At 42.0% G+C, this 15,715-nt stretch overlaps 1 protein-coding gene and 2 non-coding genes across 3 annotated transcripts; 2 read left to right on the forward strand and 1 right to left on the reverse strand.

The window, feature by feature from the left end:
- Positions 1-1,099: 1,099 nt before the first annotated feature.
- Positions 1,100-1,171, forward strand: trnae-cuc (transfer RNA glutamic acid (anticodon CUC)). Its single transcript has one exon. It is a non-coding gene; the product is annotated as a tRNA-Glu (tRNA).
- A 281-nt stretch (positions 1,172-1,452) lies between these two features.
- Positions 1,453-1,524, reverse strand: trnae-cuc (transfer RNA glutamic acid (anticodon CUC)). Its single transcript has one exon. It is a non-coding gene; the product is annotated as a tRNA-Glu (tRNA).
- A 156-nt stretch (positions 1,525-1,680) lies between these two features.
- ppdpfb (pancreatic progenitor cell differentiation and proliferation factor b) lies at positions 1,681-5,382 on the forward strand. The gene is made up of 5 exons (XM_078236595.1): positions 1,681-1,908; positions 2,906-2,994; positions 4,042-4,119; positions 4,974-5,073; positions 5,222-5,382. The coding sequence occupies exons 2-5, from the start codon at positions 2,940-2,942 to the stop codon at positions 5,298-5,300; spliced, it is 312 nt and encodes a 103-aa protein (XP_078092721.1). The 5' UTR covers positions 1,681-1,908; positions 2,906-2,939; the 3' UTR covers positions 5,301-5,382.
- Positions 5,383-15,715: the final 10,333 nt, after the last annotated feature.

A 15,715-nucleotide genomic window follows, 5' to 3' on the forward strand; every position in this document is an offset into this window, starting at 1 on the left:
TCCCCCATGCCGACACTATAGTTAAGAAAGCCCACCAATGCCTCTACTTTCTCAGAAGACTAAGGAAATTTGGCATGTCAGCTATGACTCTCACCAACTTTTACAGGTGTACCATAGAAAGCATTCTTTCTGGTTGTATCACAGCTTGGAGTGGCTCCTGCTCTGCCCAAGACAGCAAGGAACTACAAAAGGTCGTGAATGTAGCCCAATCCATCACGCAAACCAGCCTCCCAACCATTGACTCTGTCTACATTTCCCACTGCCTCAGCAAAGCAGCCAGCATAATTAAGGGCCCCACGCACCCCAGACATACTCTCTTCCACTTTGTTCCATCGGGAAAAGGATACAAAGTCTGAGGTCACGTATCAACCGACTCAAGAACAGTTTCTTCCCTGTTGCTGTCAGACTTTTGAATGGACTTACCTTGCATTAAGTTGATCTTTCTCTACATCCTAGCTATGACTGTAACACAGTGGTTCCCAAAGGGTGCGGGGCGCCACACTGGTGCGGCGAGAGAGGATGGCAAGTGTGGCGGGAAGATTCAAGGACAATCAAAGAAACATTTAAACATGGTTTAAACAAGCATTGTTTTATACTTTCTGGATGTCCCATGATCATATTATAAAGTATTTGTGTTCTATGTTATGAATCAAGCACTGTTAGGAGTTGTTTTCTTTTGTTTTTGAATGTATTTCTTATCAATAAAAAATTCGGTGTGGCGCAAGCAAATTTTTATTCCGAAAGTGCGGCCCAGTGAAAAAAGTTTGGGAACCACTGCTGTAACACGACGTTCTGCACTCTCTCATTTCCTTCTCTATGAACGGTATGCTTTGTCTGTATAGCACGCAAGAAAGAATACTTTTCACTGCATGCTAATACATGTGACAATAAATCAAATCAAAATCGAAGTTTGCGGCTTTATTCAATGAGCAAGTGTCTTAAATCTCAAACCCTTTCCACTTTAAACAGAGCGTTTATTGGTTTCTAACTGAACATAACCAAAACTTTGGGGATCAGGCTCAATCTCAAAACTATCCTTTGGACGACATCTGGGTTTGACGCAATCAAATGGCAACATTTGCAGAGTATCTTTCAGAGCTCCCTGGTGGTCTAGTGGTTAGGATTCGGCGCTCTCACCGCCGCGGCCCGGGTTCGATTCCCGGTCAGGGAACATACTGTTTTTGCGCTTTGGGAACCACTTGTTTTAAGTCTGGAAAGTTGAATTATCTTTTTAGATTCAAAAGAAGAGCGAGACAATTAAAACGTAGTATTAATTGCTTCCTAGCTGTTGAATTATCGAGAATCTTCAATAGTGTGAAGTTTTCTCGCTTTTACTGAAACATGAATACAATATATATATAATATTGAATTATTTATAAAATAGATGACACAACCACGAATATACACCGAAATAAATAATAATTTAAAATGGAAAATTTAAAAAAAACGTCATTCCCTGACCGGGAATCGAACCCGGGCCGCGGCGGTGAGAGCGCCGAATCCTAACCACTAGACCACCAGGGAAGCTGAAAACTAGTGGCCATTCGCTTTACTGGAGGGTTGTTGGTGGTGATGTCGTCAGAGTGAGGAGGCGTGGTTGGAGGTAGGGACAATGGGCGGAGTCACTGGCAGCAGTTGCCTATTGGGCGGATGTCGTGGTCGGGGTGCCCGTGTGTGTGTGACGCGGGGAGGGCGGGGCCGGCGGAGTCTCTATAAAAGGCGGGGCTCCGGGCGGCTGCTGAGCGAACATCAGCCGCGAGACCGGACGGTTGGGGTTTGAAAATTTGATTTGATTCGGTTCCGTTGCCGAAAGCGCGTTGTGCCCGTTCGGCGTTTCCAATGGGCCCTGTGGCCTAGCGTTTACTTTCTTCAGTCAAAGCACTTTGGTTCCTGTTTGGTGTTTGAGAGGTAGGTGGATGAGGGAGAGTGAGGCGGGAGGGTGTGGGGTGTCCTTCTTCCCCGCCCCCCCCCCCCCACCTTTCCCTAATAACAATACCCGCTCCCCGGGCTCTGGCGGCCTGCTGGCTCACTCGGGCCTTCTCGCTGTCAGTCAGGCCTCTTTGGTCAGCAGCAAGGCCAGCCCAGGGGTGCGGTCCTTGCTCCAGTGTTTGCACTGAGTCTCTCACCTCTCTCTCCCTCCCACTCAGCAACTTTATTTTCCAGCCTTGTTGGAGGGGAGTTGACAGCTGTGCTTTTAACTCAGCCACATCCCCCCCTCCCTTAGTGATCACAGCACAACCTGTCAGATTGTCCTTCCCAACTTTGGGAACATTCCCCCCAAAAAAGTTTGCAACTTATTTTTTTCCTCATTTAATTTAACAGCGACTCACCTAAAGTCGGTGGCCCTCCAGTAATGTTACTCTGAATGATGCTTGGAGAGTCTCCAGGGTTGACTGTGTGCTCCTTGGGCCAAGAATGTGTTTATAACTTGCAGACTCCTTGCAGCTGCACTGGAGCAGTGACTTCAGGGCTTTCATAAGTCTTCTCTTCTCCCCCCCGCCCCCCCAATTATCCATCAAAGTATATACTCTTAACTTATTTAGTGGAGAAGCGTGCAAATATCCTGATCCAAAATAACACCCACAGATTTTAATCTGGACTCATTTCAGTTCAATCTACAAATTTGATGCAAACATTTATCACTGTTGAACATTCTCAAACCCTTTAGACTGTTTATGTAAAGACGAAACCCTGTGACAGGTTTATATGAAGGTCAGATGTTTCCTTCAGTAGGGAAGTTCTTTAATAAAGGTGACCTCCAATATGTTCTGGTATGTGACCAATCAGGCTGTGTGTTTCTCTACACTAGAATGGCAGGCAACCTGTTGAACCCCTGGCTGAGTTTACTATTAGAATGCCAATCTGTTAACCTAAATATACTTTTTGTTTCCTGTTGCTATTTCAGGGTTACCATCTAAATACTAGTTTCAACGATTGCAATGGCATCCATTCCTTCAACTGGCTCCCTTGCAGCAACCCATGACTATTACAGGAGTAAGTAATTCTACTGGAAAACAAGCTTTTTTGAGATTGGAGTAGGAGGAGGAACTATTAAATTACTGATAGTTGATTGACTGGCTTGCAAACTTGGGCTTATTTCCAACAGTAGCAGCTGTAAACCTGATGAATAACAACTTGCCTGCAATAAAATTCTTGTGGTTATTAAGTTTGACATGTTGTTTTTTTAAACTGTTTCTATAAACAGTGATGAAAAAGCTTTTAATACTGTTAACATCCAGCAAGAATTTTTGCTTCAGTGACTATGTATACGTAGATCACAACCACCAACTTTAACATGGGTATATGGTTCAAATTGGTGCCCAAGTGGGCCTGAGGTAATAAGATTTTGTGCTTTGTTGACTAGACTGCTATTTCTGTTGAATGTATGTTGTAATTGTGTGTTTATGTAATTATGGTAGCTGACCTCCCCTCTAAAGGAAAGTTATTTCTGAAAGTCTTTAGTTTATCCCTGGAAGAAAAATGGCTAGGGAACTGATTCACAGTTACATTTTTGAGGGTGGTGGTTGTTTTTCAGTTGAAATTTCTTTGCTGTTTTAACAGATAATAATGTTCTGTACACAGTGGTGGTTCTTCTCTGCTGGCCTGCTAAATTTAACTGTTAAATGAGTTTTGCACATTATTTCACTTTACTGATTATGGTTGGCATACTACAGATGAAAGTTAATTTTGTCAATAAGCAAGCACTAACGTCATCCCTTAACGTTGAAAGCTGTGTATCGAAATCATGACTTTCAGTTAGAACCCCCTCAACTCTCCAGAAGTTCCAAGGCTGGGGAAACCCTGAAGGGCCAATGCTCTGACATTGTTAACTGACTTTCCCATATTTTTCTGTATTTCAAATTTTGTTTATGGGAATTATTTTGAGTCAGGTTATGCTGTCTTTCAGCATTCAGGAAAGGATGCATGTTTGTGGCAAACTTTATATTCTAAGCATAATAGATTAGGAATTGAATTCCAGAAGCTGTGTGCAGAAAAATTAATGTATGATAAATACTTAAAAGCATGGACCTCTAATTTCAGGACGCCTTGGTTCCGCTTCCAGTAATAGTTCATGTGGCAGCTCTGAGCACATTGGAGAAGTGATTCCACACCATCCAGGTAAGAGGATTTCAAATGAACACTTGGATAATGCAGTGTCGTCTGTATGGTCATACAATGTGACACAATCTTTTGCAACAATCTTTCCTTGTATTCCACTCAAACCATTTTGCACTCAAATCATTTTAGATTTAATAATGCTACCAAAAGCCTGAACTGCTTTTACTGAGCATGTGGTGTTAATCGTACTTCAAATAAAATTTATCCTTGCTCTGCATTGATTATTGAACTGCAATGTGGTATATTCTACCTGTTGTTTTGAGTTGGTATTTATAATTGTGAATGAAAGTTAAGATACATTGGAACAGAGTTTTTCAGCAAATTAAGCTGTGCTTATGGGAGTTATAAAACTGAGACATGTATACCCACTATGACAGAGTATATTTGCATGAGCATTCTACATTTTAGAATAGGTTTTATAACTGTTTGCAGTCAAGTGCATGGAAGTGTACTTATATTGGTTGTTCACACAGGCTTGCATGTCCTCTTGATCACTTAAGATGGTTAAATGACCTAGTAATGGGGGCTTCTGTATTGGTAGTTCTGTTGCCTGAATTATCATGAAACCTGCACATTTAGGAATTTACTCCTTCTGAGACATGATCTGTGCTAATTCGACTTGAACCTAATTGAGCCTGTTCCATTGAAGCAAGCTATTGTCAAAGCTTGTATGTAACATGTATTATTGCCTCGAGCTGTCAAACCAGGAAAATATTTATTGTAATTAAATTGTGCACTCTCTAATCTTTTTTAAATATGTGGCAGTTTTCAACAAACCCTGGTCTTTTATGGACATGTTTTGTTTGGCCTATATTGAATGCAGAAGATACTAGTTGTAAATTTTCTATTTACAGGGTTACCAAAGTCTACAGCGGGCCAGTGGTGGATCAGTTTTTTCTTTGGGAAAACTCAGAACCATCCAGCAATGACAACTCTGTCGGAGTCCTCGGAGAGGTAAGATATCTGCACAATATGATCTAGAATGATAATGGAAGATGATTAAGTTCAGTGTAATTAATTGTCAAATGAAGAATATGAAATCCTATTGTATCTGGTATGTCAGAAGTGTCTCTGCTGCAATAATTTGCTTTTGTCTTTCCAGTGGCAAGATAAACTGCATCCTGCCTCAAGAAATGGTGAGGAAACGACATGCTAGTGAGCCCAGCAAATCTTCATCATGATTTGACTTTTGAAGAAAACGTTAGGAATTTCAGGCGTTCCAAAATATTAATCTTTAAAAAATAAAGGCTGCTTTAATTTTTAGTCATACTTTTGTAATTAACTCTTCCTTACTTTTTTCCATATAATCGGTGGAGCTTGTTGTAAAGTGTATGCCCATTTGGCATACTTGAACATCTAATAAAATACTTAAGCAGCCTATCTGTCTGAGTTCATGTTCACTACTATTTTCACTGGCTGACCTTTCCAAACAAAATCATCAAATTTTAGATGAGCTGAATCACATGCTAACATAGGTTAAGGTGAACACCATATCAGTAAATTTCTCTCCATTTGGCAACTCCTAAAATCAGTTGCTAATCAGTGGCAGCTTCTGTGCAAGTGATCTGAATGTCTTTAACAGTGCCAATGCAGTGATGGCAGAGCAAGATAGTGGTAACATTAGGTTGTTTCAGAATACATGTGCAAGATGACACCTTGCCAATTAATTATAACACCCTGATCATTAAAGTGACATCCAAAGTGCTGCAGGAGAACTTTTAAGATTGGGTGCAAGATTGGGTTGCTATTTGTGCTGTTTTCTGTGTAGAAAACCTAATGCAACTAATCAAAATAGAACTGTCAGTTATGACTTTGATTTAAGGTCATTTTAGTACTGTGATATTAGAGAAGATTATATCAAGCTGATTGCCAAAATTCTGAAATAGGAGAGTGAGTCTTCTATTTGTTGAATGTTAATACCATGTTACCCATAATTGAAATAGTACATCAGATCTGTAACATCATATGACAGAAATGGCTTCTGAGTCCAGTTAGTGCCAAAATGAGCTGCCTGCCACAAATTTATTTAGCAATTTGTGTTCCATAATCTTAAGACTGGTGGCCACAATTGGACTTTGGGTTATCCTGCAAGAATGTAACCACCTGCTGCTTCATTCTTTGTGTGGCTTCGTGCTGTTCATTGGAAGATGGGCCTCTGCTGTTTGATAAACAGTAAGATGTTGGCTTTTTGTCTGCATTCCACAGTCCATCTGGATAGTGACTTTATCCCAGTGATACTTAAACTATTCCATTTGTTACTGTTCAAATCCTTTAAGATTTCTGCATGGGTTCAAATCCAACTCCTGACATTTCTTTTTGGGGTGGCAGTGGTTGGCACTCTTGCTTCAGAGCGTCAGGGACCTGGATTCGATTCTGGCCTTGGTGACTAGTGTTTGCACTGTGTGGGTTTGCTCCAGGTGATCCAGTTTCCTCCCACAGTCCAAAGATTTGCAGGTTGGGTGGATTGGCTATGCTAAATTGCCTCTTGTTGTATCAAGATGTGTAGGTTAGAGGGATTAGTGGGGTTACAGGGTTAGGACCTGGGGGGATGCTTTGAGAGAATTGGTGCAGACTCAGGCCAAATGATCATCTTTTGCACTGTAGGGATTCTATGATTGTGCACTTTAAAGGAATCAGTGCTGATACACAGCCTGTTTGTCCCAGGTGCACCATTTTCCTAATTGTTGCATATGTGTATTCAATGTACTATTTGGCTACTGTCTCCCAGAATGGCTGACAGAATTTTAAGTGCTCTTTATGGTGGGTTTTTAAGTTCATTGTGAGCAATGAGGACTGCATTGCTCCTGATGTTTCAATCTGTGAGCACAATGCTCTGCCTACTGTTTGTCATAAGGTCAGTGTGGGGCAGTGGCAGCAGCCACTGTTGGAGGAGGCATTTTTGACTGCCCTCAGCAATGTTTAGCTGCAAGTCCATGATCTTTTTGTTGGCTGTAAGACCGTGAGGCAGTGCACACTAGTGACTGGTGCAGAGTGTGTTTCACAATGAGGTGTCTGGACCAAGTTCATCCTGACTATTGACCACTGATTCAATGGGTGTAAAATGTTGAATGAATGACAAAGTCCTATCACATTGTTTACTACTAAACACACAACACAAAATATTTTGTATGTCCGTTTAGTTCAGTAAGTGGAACTGTTTCCTGTAAGAAAGATAGAAACGGAGTCCTCAACTTGGGTGAAGATAACCACCAGCCTCTTTACATTTTGAATCCATCTTCCATTCAGCAATAAATGTGAGGAACTAATGGACTTTTGTCACTCAAGCTTGATCATGCAGTCACCAGCCTCTTGTCACATCCCTCTCTTTACTAGTACAATGGGCCAAACTTTGTTTACCCCTGCTATCACTCTGAACTCTCATTTTCCTTTAGTTTCTCTTCTATCTCTCCATGTCACCTCCAAGCTCATCTTGTCCATGAGTCACCTGCTCATTGCTAATTGTCTAATTTTCCCTCCTGGTCCTTGCGTTAGTGGATATTCTTGACCATTGTCTTGCTTCATGTTACACTCATTTAAATATGTAGTCGTCATCCCTTGCTCAAAAGCAAGCCATTGAGACCCCACTGTCCTTGCAAACTGAGCTCTAACTCTAACCACCTTTTCCTCAGTCCTTGAATGTGTTGTCTCCCAAATCTTTTGCCCATGCTTCCCTTCAATCCTGCTTCCACCCTTCCAGAATGGCTGTCACATATGATGTTGTGTATGCCTAACAAGGACACTTTACCTCCTTCCTCTTGATCTGTGTGCAACCTTTGATGTGGTTGATCACACTCCTCCAGCGTCCCTTTGACATCCAGCTGGGTGGAAGTGATTTTGCATGGTTCCATTCTAACCTGTCTAATCCTATCCAAAGTATTACTTGCAATGGGTTCTTGACAATTGTTTGGCACTACATCAGATTGTTTGCATGTTTGACCCCGATGTTGGTCATCTGACCATGTATTTACCCAATCACTAAGACCGTCAATTTCCACCTCTGCAACATTGCTGAACTTTGCCCTTGTTTCACTCATTGCTACTACAACCTCATTCGTAACTGTTACTCCTAGATTTGACTGCTCCAGCGCAGGCTTGGTTCCAAGTCCAACAAAACTCTGCTGCCCCATGTCTTAATTCACACCAAGTCCAGTTCCCTTGTCACCCCTGTGTTTGCTGAGCTTCATTAACTCCTTGTCGAGCATTTTCTTTTATAATTCTCATCCTTGTTCTCAAATCCCTCCATCTTGCTTCTCCCTATTTCTAGCCCTACAACCCTCGGATCTGCATTCACCTAATTCTGGCCTCTTAAGCATTCCCAATTTTAATCGCCCCAGCCTTGGTGGCTGGTTTTTTCAGTTGCCAAGGTCATGATCTCTGGGATTCCCCCTCTCCATCTGTCTCTCTATCTTGCCTTTATGACACTCCTTAAAGCCTACCTCTTTGACAAAGCATTTAATCATCTGACTGAATAGCTCCTTGTGTGACTTGGTGTTGTTTTTGTATTTCTCGTGAAGCATCTTGATATATTAAAAGCATAATGTTATGCTTTTAATAGTTGTTTAAAAATGTGTCTTAAGCTTGTAGATCAGTAACACTGGATTGGATTTTCTCTGCCTTGTGTAACAGAATGATGTCCTCAAAACGAGGTCTTATTAACTAACCATGCAGCTGCCTCCTATTTAAAATGGGTCTACTACTTGCTGTTAGAGCCTGCTTCAGGCAGATGCCTTTCTTAATATGAAAATTGAGGATCTTTAAACAGAAGCCAATGGCCCAACAGGCAGCACCGGGGCACAGTGGTTAGCACTGCTGTCTCACAGCATGAGGGACCTGGGTTTGATTCCTGGCTTGGCTCACTATGCTGAGTCTGTACTTTCTCCTGTGTCTGTGTGGGTTTCCTCTGGGTGCTCCAGTTTCCTCCCACAGTCTGAAAGACGTGCTGGTTAGGTGCATTGGCCATGCTAAATTCTCCTTCAGTGTACCCGAACAGGTACCAGTGTGTGGTGACTAGGGGATTTTCACAGTAACTTCATTGCTGTGTTAATGTAAGCCTACTTGTGACACTGATGATAAACTTTAAAACGTTAAATTGCCATTTTCAGTTGAATTGGTTGGACTAGGCATTTTCTGTGCAGGTTATGATCAAATCTGTAGACACTAGAATTGAAGATGCCCAAAGGTTAATTTAACGTTTCTGAGAATTGGAGTACTACAAAAATAAGGTCACTGCTGTTACACTCACCACCCTGAACTTATCTAGGTAGCAGCCAGGGGAGTCTCAATGGAGTGAGCATTTGGATACCTGTTGGGCACCCTGCAACTCATGAACTCAATTCAAAGGCTCATTTTAAACATTGGGTGACTTGCTGGCATCAATGTCAAAATCATGCCCAGGGAGTGCTGCATTGCTTGAAATTGTTTGGTTGTGACATTAAACTGAAACCCCATCTGCCTGTTCAGTCAGATGTTAAAGATTCCATGGCAGTATTTGAACATAGAACATTACCACGCAGTACAGGCCCTTTGGCCCTCGATGTTGTGCCGACCAGTGAAACCAATCTAAAGCCCATCTAACCTACACTATTCCAATATCATCCATACGTTTATCCAATGACCATTTAAATGCCCTTAATGTTGGCGAGTCCACCACTGCTGCAGGCAGGGCATTCCACGCCCTTACTACTGAGTGAAGAACCTACCTTTGACATCTGTCCTATAATCTATCACCCCTCAATTTAAAGCTATGTCCCCTCGTGCTAGCTATCACCATCCGAGGAAAAAGGCTCTCACTATCCACCCTATCTAATCCTCTGATCATCTTGTATGCCTCTATTAAGTCACCTCTTAACCACCTTCTCTCTAATGAAAACAAACTCAAGTCCCTCAGCCTTCCCACCATACCAGGCAACATCCTAGAAAATTTCCTCCATCCTTTCCAATGCTTCCACATCCTATAATGCGGCGGCCAGAACTGTACGCAATACTCCAAGCGCGGCTGCACCAGAGTTTTGTACAGCTGCAACATGACCTCCTGGCTCCGAAACTCAATCCCTCTACCAATAAAAGCTAACACTCCATACGCCTTCTTAACAACCCTATCAACCTGGGTGCCAACTTTCAGGGATCTATGCACATGGACACCGAGATCTCTCTGTTCATCCATGCTACCAAGTATCTTACCATTAGCCCAGTACTCTGTAATCCTGTTACTCCTTCCAAAGTGAATCACCTCACACTTTTCCGCATTGAACTCCATTTGCCACCTCAGCCCAGCACTGCAGCTTATCTATGTCCCTCTGTAACCTGCAACATCTTTCCGCACTGTCCAAAACTCCACTGACTTTAGTATCATTCGCAAATTTACTAACCCATCCTTCTACGCCCTCATCCAGGTCATTTATAAAAATGACAAACAGCAGTGGCCCCAAAACAGATCCTTGTGGTACACCACTAGTAACTGAACTCCAGGATGAACATTTCCCATCAACCTCTACCCTCTGTTTTCTTATAGCTAGCCAATTCCTGATCCAAACCGCTAAATCGCCCTCAATCCCATGCCTCCGTATCTTCTGCAATAGCTTACCGTGGGGAACATTATCAAACGCTTTACTGAAATCCGTATACACCGCATCAACTGCTTTACCCTCATCCACCTCTTTGGTCACCTTCTCAAAGAACTCAATGAGGTTTGTGAGGCACGACCTACCCTTCACAAAACCGTGTTGACTATCCCTAATCAAATTATTCCTTTCTAGATGATTATAAATCCTATCTCTTATAATCCTTTCCGAAACTTTGCCCACAACAGAAGTAAGGCTCACTGGTCTATAATTACCAGGGTTGTCTCTACTCCCCTTTTTGAACAAGGGGACAACATTTGCTATCCTCCAGTCTTCTGGCACTATTCCTGTAGACAATGACGACATAAAGATCAAAGCCAAAGGCTCTGCAATCTCCTCCCTAGCCTCCCAGAGAATCCTGGGATAAATCCCATCCGGCCCAGGGGACTTATCTATTTTCACACTTTCCAGAATTGCTAACACCTCCTCCTTATTAACCTCAATCCTGTCTAGTCCAATAGCCTGTATCTCAGTATTCTCCTCGACAACATTGTCTTTTTCCTGTGTGAATGCTGATGAAAAATATTCATTTAGCGCCTCTCCTATCTCTTCGGACTCCACGCACAACTTCCCACTACTGTCCTTGACTGGCCCTAATCTTATCCTAGTCATTTTTTTATTCCTGACATACCTATAGAAAGCTTTAGGGTTTTCCTTGATCCTACCTGCCAAAGACTTATCATGTCCCCTCCTGCCTCTTCTTAACTCTCTCTTTAGGTCCTTCCTGGCTAACTTGTAACTCTCAAGCGCCCTAACTGAGCCTTCACGTCTCATCTTTACATAAGTCTCCTTCTTCCTCTTCACAAGAGATTCAACTTCTTTAGTAAACCAGGGTTCCCTCACTCGACCACTTCCTCCCTGCCTGACAGGTACATACTTATCAAGGATACCCAGTAGCTGTTCCTTGAACAAGCTCCACATTTCAATTGTGCCCATCCCCTGCAGTTTCCTTCTCCAACCTATGCACCCTAAATCTCGCCTAATCGCATCATAATTTCCTTTCCCCCAGCTATAACTCTTGCCCTTCTGTATATACCTATTCCTTTCCATCGCTAAAGTAAACGTAACCGAATTGTGGTCACTATCACCAAAGTGCTCCCCTACCTCCAAATCTAACACCTGGCCTGGTTCATTACCCAGTACCAAATCCAATGCGGCCTCGCCTCTTGTTGGCCTATCTACATACTGTGTCAGGAAACCCTCCTGCACACATTGGACAAAAACTGACCCATCTAAAGTACTCGAACTATCGCTTTTCCTGTCAATATTTGCAAAGTTAAAGTCCCCCATAACAACTACCCTGTTACTTTCGCTCCTATCCAGAATCATCTGAGGGAGAGCATGGAGTCTCCTGACAAAACATTCCTACTTCAAACAACGTAATGACAAAGTAATTGACTGCTGAAGTTTTGTAGGATCTTTCCACACCAAGATTACTTTTGCATTTACCTACATAACAAAAATGCACCAGTTTCATTCCTTATGAAGCTTTTTGGGAAGTTTTATAGACGCACGTTGTTCTGTAAACAGGCTTTTGTCAACCTAAGTGGATCTATTTTGTGTTAAGGAAATCACACAAGACTAACATGTTTCTATTTAAATTTTGTCAAAGATCCAGCTTCTAGAATGTGTCTATTTATACACATTACTTAACAGCTGAAACACAATGATTTGTTTTTATATATAATGGAATTATTTACTCTGCTCTCAGTATCTAAGTCAAACCAGTTTTCTGCTTAGTGCAAAATTTTCTGTTAATAAAAAGAATTGTTGATTTGGCATGGTGGCACAGTGGTCAGCATTGCTGCCTCACAGGGCCAGGGACCCAGGTTCAATGACCTTGGGTGACTGGAGTTTGCACGTTCTCCCCTGTTTGCGTGGGTTTCCTCCGGGTGCTCCGGTTTCTTCCCACACTCCAAGGATATGCGGGTTAGGTGGATTGGCCACGCTAAATTGCCCCTTACACTCAGGCGGACTAGCAGGGTAAATATCTGGGGTTGCGGGGGATAGGTTCTGGGTGGGATTGTTGTTGGTGCATGCTCGTTGGGCCAAATGGCCTCCTTCTGCACTGTAAGGATTCTATAATTAACAGAATTACAACTAAGGTTACAGCAATACAACTTCTACTTTCGTGAGTCCAGTATCTTAGTTTTATTAGTTCTTGAATGTTGTTTTTTCTGGTTAGCCTGCCTTTTATCTTTAGTCACCCTGTTTCTATGCAGTTCCCATTTCAGTTAGGGAAAGAGCTGGAGTGGAAAGGACTTTACTTTAGGCTGTGAAAGTATCCAAAGTTGCCACCAACATAACTCCATATTGGCCTTTTGTGGTAAACCTTGTTTTCTTGACCATTGCTTTCCCTGTTGAAGCATTTCCCCAGGACTGTCTCCGTTGCGTAAATATAAATCATCCTGTCGTTATATGGGCTTCTAACCTATCAGGACCTATTACATAACCTCCTGAATACAAAAATTACATCTGAGTTACTGATGGTACATTTTCACACATTTTGCAACTTTTTCGTACTTAAGCAATACTACTGTGGTCTATAGTTGCATAGTGTTGGTGTTCAATAGAGTATTATGTATGAAACTATCAGTGTTCATGCTTTTAACAAACAGCGTTTTAATGTTTATACCTCACTAGCAGCATGTTAATGTTTATACTGCACATTGCCTGCAATGAATAATTGGATGATGGATTATTCCCATACGTTGATTAATTGTGAGTTAGGAAAAATTGAGCAGAGGCTTGGAAATAGCTTGTATTATCTAACCACTTGGCCTGGAAACAATGTGAGAAGGAGTTGGAATTAAAATGGATAATAGCTCAAGGTGTCATCATTTAACTGTACTTGTATAGTTTCTAAAGATAGATATGAGAGCTCTGTAGGATGTTATCTGTAGTTGACTGTTGCAAGTTAACTTACTTAGTTGGTAGCATTCTTAATTTTTGATCAGATGATTGTGGGTTCAAACTCCAATCCAGACCTTTTATCATGTAACCTAGTCAGAGCTGAATGGTGGATTGTCAGGTCATCTTTCAGACCAGATTTTAGAAAAAAGATATTTCACAGGACGCAGACATTGTTGGCTAGACCAGCATTTGTTACCCATCCCTAATTGCCCTTCAGGTGGTGGTAGTGAGCTGCCATCTTGAACCGCTACAGTCCATGTGGTGTGTAGGTACACCCATAGTGCTGTTAGGAAGTGAGTTTAAGGATTTTGACTTAGCAACAGTAAAGGAATTCCAAGTTGGGATGATGTGTGACTGGAGGGGAACTTGGAGGTGCTGGTGCCCACATGCACCTGCTGCCCATGTCTTTCTAGGTGGTGAAGGGTGCAAGTTTGGAAGGAGTTGTTGAAGGAATCTTGGTGAGTTGCTGCAATGCATCTTGTATATGGTATAAGATACTGCCACTGTGTCAGTGGTGGAGGGAGTGAATGTTTAAGATGGTGGATGGGGTGTCAATCAAGTGGGCTGCTTTGATCTGGATGGTGTGAGGTTCTTGAGTGTTATTGGAGCTGCACTCATCCAGGCAAGTGCAGAATATTCCTGACTGATAAATGAAGGTCCATCTGCTTGTTCTGCCAGTTCAGTTGGGCATGAAAGATCTCATGGTACTATGTGAAGAGCAAATTTTCTATCTGACAAATTCCACCAAAAACTGGCCTAACAGGTTATTCATCATTGCACAAAATAACTGACAAATTTGCTTAATAGGCTGTCTGGCAGATTTATAAAATTGGTGTTTCATCAGTTTGGAGTAATAAACTAGTCAGTGTGAGACTACTAGATATCGTCTTGAATATATTGGCCTCGTTGCACTTGGTAGCCAAATTGCCCTGCATTGATATTAAGGCAGTCGCATAGCAATATGGCAGCATGGTGACACAGTGGTTAGCCGCCTCCTGTACTGTAGGGATTCTAATTTGATAAGATGCATTGCCAGGTCTGGTGCTGATCTGTACACGATATCACTTCTATATTCTTTTTCCTGATGCTGAATTGGTTGATCCCAACTGGACGGGCAATCCAGGTGCTTTTGCTGATCTGTGCATCACTGAATTAAGGAGGGAAAATTACCCAACTTTTTTTTAAAAATCCTGATAACTTGTTACTTTTGCTGGAAACTATGGCCAACGCAGGCTGGGACTTTAACATGATGCCTTCCATGGTTGATTAGTCTGCACTTGGAAAGGTTATGTATAGAGCAGTGTTGTTCAATACTCTTTCCATTTGTCACATAGCAAATCAATCACAGACTTTGTTTGAGTTATGGAGCACTAAGTTGTGTTAAAGTAGTAAGTCTGATTATGGGTGTTGCTCACTCAACTGCTATTTGTCCAGTATTCCTGGTTGAGTAAGGAAGAGAATCTAGTGGCACAGAATGCCAGCTGGAGAACTTGGCACAGTTTAGCTGGTGCTTAGCAGTCTTCATAAAACAGGTGAGAATCATGAGTGAAGTTCAGCACTGCAGGACTGTCAATTAGGGTTGAAATGTGCAATTTTGGCTAACTGGGACAGCAGAAACATCAAAATGTCTTCAACCTTCATCTTAATAGATCTGTTGAAATGAGTGATTGGAAAGAGTAGGATGCTACTGGAGTATAAGGAGAGATTACAGGAGGTTAACCATGAGCCAAAGGTCAATTAAGTGATGAAAATGTGAGGTGATCAAGGCAAGAGTCAATGCAAAAGCCAACACCCACCCCTTAGTCTTCTAATATATCAATTCTGTTAAAATCAAGACAGTTTACTCCTGAAGAAATTCATTTTTTTTTCAAATAAACTAGAACACTCAGTTAACAGATTGTCACCACCCTTTGAGAAGGTAAGCTTTGCAGAACAGTTAGATTGTAAAGTCCTTATGAAGTTGTTCTGGCTCAGGCAGTGACTGCATCGATCTTGACTGCTGACAGTTTAAAACCTCAAACCTACGCTGCTTCAGAGCGCCAGGGATCCAGAATCAATTCCTG

Source organism: Mustelus asterias, chromosome 20 (assembly GCF_964213995.1).
Source record: "Mustelus asterias chromosome 20, sMusAst1.hap1.1, whole genome shotgun sequence".
Taxonomy (NCBI): Eukaryota; Metazoa; Chordata; class Chondrichthyes; order Carcharhiniformes; family Triakidae; genus Mustelus; species Mustelus asterias.